Source organism: Panicum hallii, chromosome 9 (assembly GCF_002211085.1).
Source record: "Panicum hallii strain FIL2 chromosome 9, PHallii_v3.1, whole genome shotgun sequence".
In the NCBI taxonomy this organism is placed as follows: Eukaryota; Viridiplantae; Streptophyta; class Magnoliopsida; order Poales; family Poaceae; genus Panicum; species Panicum hallii.
The window spans coordinates 30,581,410-30,589,735 of NC_038050.1; the positions used below are offsets into that span (position 1 = coordinate 30,581,410).

The following is an 8,326-nucleotide window of genomic DNA, read 5'->3' on the forward strand; positions in this document are numbered from 1 at the left end:
CTTGCTTCAGGCCATATAAAGATTTATACAACTTGCACACCTTGTTCTCATGACCCTCTACTACAAACCCATCAGGCTGTGTCATGTAGATTTCGTCTTCCAGCTCTCCGTTGAGGAAAGCTGTCTTAACATCCATCTGATGGATGAGAAGACCATGCGAGGCAGCCAGGGAGAGTAGCACACGAATAGTGGTCAATCTCGCAACAGGTGAGTAAGTATCAAAGAAATCTTCGCCTTCTTTCTGGGTATAACCCTTAGCCACAAGACGAGCCTTGTACTTGTCAATAGTACCATCAGGCTTAAGCTTCTTCTTGAACACCCACTTGCAACCCACCGGTTTGCAACCATACGGTCTTTCGACCAACTCCCAAGTTCCATTGGAGAGAATGGAGTCCATCTCGCTACGGACAGCTTCTTTCCAATCATCCGCATCAGGAGATGAGAATGCCTCAGTGATTGTTTTGGGAGAAACATCTATGAGATAGATAGTGAAATCATCACCAAAAGACTTTGCAGTCTTTGGCCTCTTGCTCCTCCTAGGAGCATCACTGTGAATCTCCTCATGATTTGATTCAAGTGTGTGTTCATCATGCTCAGAAAATTCAACAGATTCAGGAGTTGTATTCACTGTTCCATTCATAACATGCGAGTCTTTCATAGGAAAAATATTCTCAAAGAAAGTAGCATCACGTGACTCGAACAGTGAATTTACATGCATGTCAGGCACCTCAGATTTAACTACTAGAAATCTATAAGCAATGCTATGATGTGCATAACTCAAAAAGATACAATCCATAGTTTTAGGTCCCAACTTGCGCTTCTTGTTGATTGGTACATTTACCTTGGCCAAACAACCCCAAGTGCACAAGTAAGAGAGTATAGGTCTTCTCCCAATCCACTCCTCGTAAGGAGTCTTTTTCTCATTCTTCATGGGAACTCTATTCAGGACATGACATGCAGTCAATACTGCCTCCCCCCATCATGCCTTAGATAATCCAGCGGTATCTAACATGGCGTTAGCCAAGTCAGACAACGTGCGATTCTTCCTTTCGGCAACCCCGTTTGATTCGGGTGAATAGGGAGGCTTCCTCTCATGAATAATGCCATGTTCCTCCCAGAATAAGTCAAAATCGTTAGAGAAATATTCATCTCCTCGATCGGACCTAAGTCGTTTGATCTTTTTCTCAAGTTGGGTTTCTACTTCAGCCTTATAGATTTTAAAGCAGTTAAGAGCCTCATCTTTTGTTTTTAGCAAGTACACATAGCAAAATCTAGTTGCATCGTCAATCAAGGTTATGAAATATCTTTTTCCACCTTCTGTTAACACGCCATTCATCTCACAGATATCTGAATGGATGAGTTCTAGAGCTGCCAAATGTCTCTCCTCTGCTATCTTGTGGGGTTTTCGAGGTTGCTTAGACTCCACACAACTATGGTACTTAGAACCTTTAACTATGGAAAAATTCGGAATTAAACTCATGGTGGAAAGTCGAAACATAGAGCCAAAATTCAGATGACATAAACGCGAGTGCCAAACAGATGCATCGCTCTCATTTATACCATCTGAAATTAAGTTCATAGACTTATTGCAGTAATCTGAGACTGAAAAACGGAACAAGCCTCCGCACTCATAGCCTTTGCCGATAAATTGTCCACACTTAGACACGACAAATTTATTGGACTCAAACACTACTTTAAAACCATCCCTACACAGAAGGGATCCACTAACTAGATTCTTGCCGATAGTAGGGACATGCTGCACGTTCTTCAGCTGCACGATCTTTCCTGAAGTAAGTTTCAGATCGACCGTGCCAACACCACGAACAGTAGAATGCGACCCATTTCCCATCATCATGGTAGAATCCCGAGCGGTCTGGTAAGAAGAAAACAAGGTAGCATCAGAACACACATGAACATTTGCACCAGTATCAAGCCACCAACTAGTAGATTGAAACACTGAAAAAACCGAAGGTATAGAATTATACCCATTGGTTTCCACTCCAGCCATGGTGACCGTGTTCACAGTCTTCTGCTCAGGTGAAGGCTTTCTTCCTTTGCGGTGTGGGCACTTCTTTGCCCAATGATCAGTAGATCCACACACAAAATAGCCTTGATCTTCCTTGAAATTTTTCTTCTTAAAAGTAGTAGTAGGCTACGGCTTGGTCTTCTTTCCCTTGCCCTTGCCTTTGCCGTGAGACTTTTGCACCATATTGGCACTAGTCTGGCCCTCAGCAGCCTTAGATCGCCCATCCTTGGCCCGAGCTTTCTCCTTAACATTAAAAGATGCTATCAGATCAGTCACTGATATCTCCATCCTCTTGTGTTTGAGAGTAGTGGCAAAATCCCTCCATGAAGGAGGCAACTTGGCAATAATGCCACCAGCCACAAACTTGTCGGGTAGGTTGATCTTGAGGTGCTCAAGCTCCTTGGCCATGCACTGTATCTCATGAGCCTGCACGACTACAGATTTCCCATCGGTCATCTTGTAGTCATGGTACTGCTCCATGATGTACAGCTCAGCGCCAGCATCTGTGCCGCCATAATCGGCTTCTAGGGCGTCCCACAACATTTTAGTGTCTGTGTGATGAAGGTACATATCCTGTAGGCGATCTACAAGTGTACCGATCACAGCGCCCACAAAAAGTGTGTTGGCCTCGGTAAAGGCCTTCTCCTGTTCAGGGGTAAGAGGCCCCTCAGGTTTGCTCTTGGACACCCACAGCACGTTCATGGCATAGAGCCACAGAATCACTCTCGTTTGCCATCTCTTAAAATGCTCGCTAGAGAATTTCTCGGGCCTCAAAGCATCAACAAATCCGGCCATGAAACTGAAATTCCTACAATAAGGTTTTTGGATTGTTGGAAAAAATAGGAGTTTCAGTTTTAAATTAATCCAAAGATAAATCATGACCATGATGAAAGTTGCGTACAGAAAATGAATAGATCTAAATATGCTCATAACGTAATTTAAGATAAAAAATTGCAGCAGCAATATCAACCCTAACCAGATCATACTTGGTATGAAAAGCATAGTTAGGAACAGAAAGTCGTACGTGTCTTGCGTGACTGGAATAACCAGGCAAAGATGACGACGGCGATGATCAGCACCTCCGCGTGCTTGACGACACCGAGTCGCACCCCACTTATTCGCCCTCTCCCGGTGCAGGATCGCTGAGGACGAGGTTTCGGAGACCTGCTCTCCCGATCGCCGGTGCACGCCGACGAACAGGATGAAGTAGCGTACAGGGCGGCACAACAAGCAGGATGAGGCGTATTGTGCGTTGTAAGTTATCTCTGTATTGTGCATATACATCTGTGCCGGCACCCGCGCGTATTTATAAGGAGAACCGCTAGGGTTTTGGCGTCCCAAAATCTAGTCGGTTACGAGTCCCAAAAATCCGCGCGTGAAATCCGTAACAGATTCAAAATGGCAAGAGGAAGCCGCCGGGGAGCAATCGGCTTTATACAGCCTTCGTCCGAGATCGGAGAGCCGATTCATGGGAAACGAACGGCTCTTCCGCCCGTGACTGAAGAGCCAATCAAGGTGAACGATCCGCTCTTTACAGCCGTAACCGTTCGCCCGAGACCGAACAGCAATCAGCTCTTTCACCCGAGACCGGAGAGAGCCGATCGGCTCTTTACCAGATCGGCAAAAAGAAGCCGCACGCCCGCAAGGGTTGGACCCGGATTTTGGCGGACCATTCACGCGCACGTCGCGTGCGCGCGCCCTTCGCCCGAAGCCCAAGCCCGGCCCGGTGAGGCAAGGCGAGCGAGCGCGCGCGTGTGTTCTTCCTTCTTCCTCTCACCCACACTTGCAAGAGCATGGAGAGCATCCAACTATTTAAGTTAGGTTCTCTCCACCTCCACTAGCAAGGTGGGACCAACTTGTTGCCATGCACCTATGTACTAGTGGGCCTTTGAGATTTTATAGAAATTATTTGGATTTACATGGGCTAGACCCAAATATTCCAACACCAAATAGTCCAACATAAAAGAATAACAATATTCACGAAGATTGGGGTATGAAGTTGTGCCTTGAATCTGGTATGAAGTTGTGCCTTGATGCTGTCAAGTACCTCAAAAATCGTATCAAAATCCTCCATCTGTACATGTATATCCCCCAACAGGCAGTGGCTAACGGACAAAGGAAGAACAGGTGTTCCGGAGTTTCCTCACTGTCAGATCCACATAGATCCATAAAAAAACCCCTAAAGCTGCCTGGACTATGGTCTGCTTACCCAAGTCAGAAGGAGGTTTAGGAGTAATCAATCTTCGGACATAAAATGAATCTCTTTTCCTCAAGAATCTGCACAAGGTCTTTAACAAAGTTGATACTCCCTGGGTTCATTTGGTTTGGGGAAAACATTATCAAAATGGAAAGTTGCTGAGTCACATAAAGAAGGGGTCCTTTTGGTGGAGAGATAATCTGAAACTTCTCGACAGCTACAAAGGAATGGCTACAGTCATTTTACAAGATGGCTCTACCTGCTACTTTTGGTCAGATTTCTAGGCAGGTCATGTTAATTCACATCTTTATCCGGAGCTCTACTCTTTTGCCAAAAATAAAATGCTGTCATACAAAAAAGTCATCAACACAGAGCCATTCCATTACCTCTTTCATTTACCCTTGTCAGAAGAAGCTTATGCTCAAATGTTACCGCTGGACCTTAGAGTCAACAATCAGCAGGTAACAACTGAAGATGATGTGTGGACTTACATCTGGGGTAATCCACACTTCTCCTCACAAAAATCCTACAAACATCTGGTGGGACATGCAGAACTTCACCCCACCTACAAATGGCTTTGGCACTCAGAATAAATACAAAGTTTTTTCTAGCTTCTACTCAAAGACAGATTAAGTACTCGCAACATTCTTAACCCTCTAAATTTGAGATAGGGCTGCTTAGAGGGTCTGGTGGAGTTGTTGAGTCCTATGATTTGTTTCATATGTATATTTTTCTGGTCCTTCGGTTTTATGATTTGTTCCATCTATAAATTTTAGATTATATTATTTATTTTGTGTGTATATTTTTATTCGAGTTACGCTGTAGCATTTTTTTTTCTTTCGGTTCATTCTTTTTACTTGGAACATTTTATCATAAACTTGAAATATTTCTTCATGAATTTAGAATATCCGTTAATGATTTTTCTTCATGAATATAGAATATCCCGTTAATGATTTGTTTTAAAAATGCTCCATTTCATAAAGCTTGGTTTTATTTTGTAGATCTTATTATAAGAAATATAATAGCGCATTCGGAATTTGGTTTCGATACTTAATTTAGGATTTCTGACCTTTTTCTAGATAGTAAGGTAGAGGATGTTATCAATTTTGTTTTGATTTGCACGTAGGGAAGGGAGTAGGGGTGGACGGTGGGGGTGACCGGAGCACCCATCAAGTTAACCATTTCTGAATGGCTGAATCCTATCAGACTATGATAGGTCGATCTGTATAAGTCATAGCATCTTATGCACCCTGATCTATTCATGCGCACGAACAAGTGCGTGCATCATGGCCTTTGTAACGGCCAGCTTGGCTGTATCAAAGGGCCCAAAGAGAGAAATATACTGCACAATAAAGAAAGAATACTACTTATTTCTAAATCAAATTTCCAGATACAGAGGAATACCAACTCTTGAAGAAGGCTTTGCTGTGCTTGTTGACATCTCACCAATCCAATCAACTTGAAGAAAGAAGGGAAGCAAAGCAAGGAGGTACCGAAAGTAAAAGTGTCGGCAAAGCTCTGCACCAGGCAATTTACCACCACCACCACCACATGCTACTCAGCTTTCAGGAGTTGCTTTGGGCTACGTAGACTTGCAGCTTTCTCAAGGAACAGGCTGGGATTGGCTTTCATTTATGAGATATACACAAAACAAGATGCAAGAGCTCTACTGCAGCAGGAGCAGCCTACATGAGCAGTGGAACTCGGTGACGAGGCTCTGTTGCTGGGCCTACCATTTGATCATCTTCACGACTTCACCTGCATACCTCTGCTTCATTATTTCAGTTGGAACAAGGGATAACGCTCAGCATCAAGAATTGAAGATACTGGCATATATACAGATCGGAATATCTTATGACATACACCAATGCGGATGATGGTGATATTACATGGAGCTGGCGACTACTTTGGTTAACATCTCGATTCATATGTTTAAGCAAGAGCAACTACGGACCAAAGACATTGTTTATCTACAACTAACCAAGTACCTACATGTATTTTTGCATGCTACGGCTCTTGTACACCAAAGGCCTTCCTGATTTCAGATATGACGCGACTAGACACATCAGGATCAAACATCCTTGGTAGACTTGCAGTCAGATCGACCTCAATCGACTTGGATCTTACAATTTGGTCCCTCTTGACCAGGCAGTCCCTCTCTATGTCATCCATTGCAGTTGTGGATTCAGCGCAGCAATCAAGCCAAATTTGAAGAACCTCCTTAGCAACCGCCGCCAATCGTCCATGCACAATCTCTTCCAAGGTGCCCTCTCCTCCTTGTCCACAGTCAATTGTGACCATTACTGCTGTTGGTGAAACGGCACTGCGCACGAAGAGTGATGGTGATCGGTATGGACGAGCTTGCGGTAGTTCTTCAATCTTTGCACGCTGCTCGTCTATCTGAGTATTTTCGTAGTACTTCTGCAAGTAGTCTGGGTGCAATGAGAGGTCTTTCCGTGGGAGTAGGTCCAGAAGCACCACAATCGAAGTTGGGCTGCCTTGTATAAGCTCCAATAGGAAATGTGGTGCATCTGTCGCGGCATTTAGGAAAATGAGAATCGATGTGATGTCAATTGCACCATTTGGGACTTTGCAGTGAAGTGAGGACTGCAGCATGAAGTCAATCTGTAGACAAGTAAACACACAGCAGCTCCATTAGTCATTCCTTGTACTGTTACATGAGTAACAAACAGTATGTAAACTAATTCAAGCTTTTATTAGACAGTTTTTTCCGATGTCGTTCCCATTGTTATTTGCAGCAACTGCAATTGAAGTTTCAGACTGAACTATGAGCTCAAGAATTACAGCATATTTGACCGTGATACTCAGACTGAACTGCAAGAACAGTTTTTTTTTATGACACAGAAGAGAATGGATTATTGCCAGTAGTATGAATTCAACTTTTACTTCTTTAATTATCAGGAATTCAGAAGTTTCACAACATTACAATAAGCAAAGTAAATTGGCAACTGTTAACCCTAAAATTCGCATGATGCTTTGCTAGAGTTGGATTACCAATATGTGCTTCTAAAACTACGGCAGTTCACCTTGACCAATCATACATTACACCAGGTAAATCTCGTCCCACAATCTTGCAAAGGAGTAGGACGGTCGGCAAGTGCCCCAGACATATTAAACTTAACCGATATTCAAGCAATATTTTGACTTTCAATTCAGATGCCAAGTACAGAGGTATCATCATGCAGCTGATTTTACCAAGGAAAAGTGCTGCACAGATCTGATGAACCGAATTAGCAGCCACTCTGGTTAGGCAGGTACTACTTACTACACTAATTCTGAACTTCAGATATACTCTTGCGCTATTCAACACTATCCAACTTAATGCTACGGTACGGACGGTTCTACCACTGGACAAAAAAAAAGAAGAGGAGGAGGAGCAAGGAACTCTACCGACGAGCCAGGCGCGCCCCGGCGCACATCGAGCGAGCCAACGGCGTTCCCGGCGCCGTTGCGGAACTCGGCGACGTCGTCGGGCACGGCGGACGGCAGCAGCCGCGGGGCCAGCCGGGCCACGGCCTGGTCCTCAAGCGCCCGTGCCACCTCCCGCTGCGGCATCTCTGGCGCGGGAGCCACCGCAGCGTCCGGCATCGCCGGCGCGCGCAGGGTGCTCGACGGTTTGCCCCTGAGCTGGGGAGCGCGTCCGTGGGGAAGCCGGAGCAGGGTCGCGCCGCGGCGGGGCCGGGAGAGGGGGCAGGAGAAGGGAGCCGAGGCCGCGACAAAAGCGAGGGCGGTCGCCGGTAGCAACCGGAGGCAGTGCTCTGGTCGGAGCATGGAGTGTGTCCGCGCAGTCGAACGGGGGGGAAGCCAGATGCGGATGCTACAACGACATGAGAACTGTTGCCGGTAGGTTCAGACGTGTGCCATATCCACTGCTCGAGTCTTCTCAGTAAGCACAGGCAAAACAAACTCACTGATACAGGCAAAACAAACTCACTGATATGATCATAGTTCCTGACGGACCTGATGGGACGGCACATTTATTATCCTTCCATCGTTCATCATTTGCCATCGAGTATTCCAAAGATACATCAGCCACATGATTTTAGCAATTAGCCGCACTGGCTAATGAGATTGCTATATAT

At 45.1% G+C, this 8,326-nt stretch overlaps 1 protein-coding gene across 1 annotated transcript; it reads right to left on the reverse strand.

The window, feature by feature from the left end:
- Positions 1–6,016: 6,016 nt before the first annotated feature.
- Positions 6,017–8,161, reverse strand: LOC112878352 (red chlorophyll catabolite reductase-like). The gene is made up of 2 exons (XM_025942812.1): positions 7,635–8,161; positions 6,017–6,848 (listed from the first exon to the last, which is right to left on the reverse strand). Exons 1-2 carry the CDS (start codon positions 8,013–8,015, stop codon positions 6,231–6,233), a joined length of 999 nt encoding a protein of 332 aa, XP_025798597.1. The 5' UTR covers positions 8,016–8,161; the 3' UTR covers positions 6,017–6,230.
- Positions 8,162–8,326: the final 165 nt, after the last annotated feature.

Bases quoted from the DNA above. Each gene is read 5' to 3' on its own strand.
- LOC112878352 (XM_025942812.1), bottom strand. From the start codon at position 8,015: ATGCTCCGACCAGAGCACTGCCTCCGGTTGCTACCGGCGACCGCCCTC. The intron at 6,849-7,634 runs GTAGAGTTCCTT...ACTTGTCTACAG, and splicing joins GGGGCGCGCCTGGCTCGTCG to ATTGACTTCATGCTGCAGTC.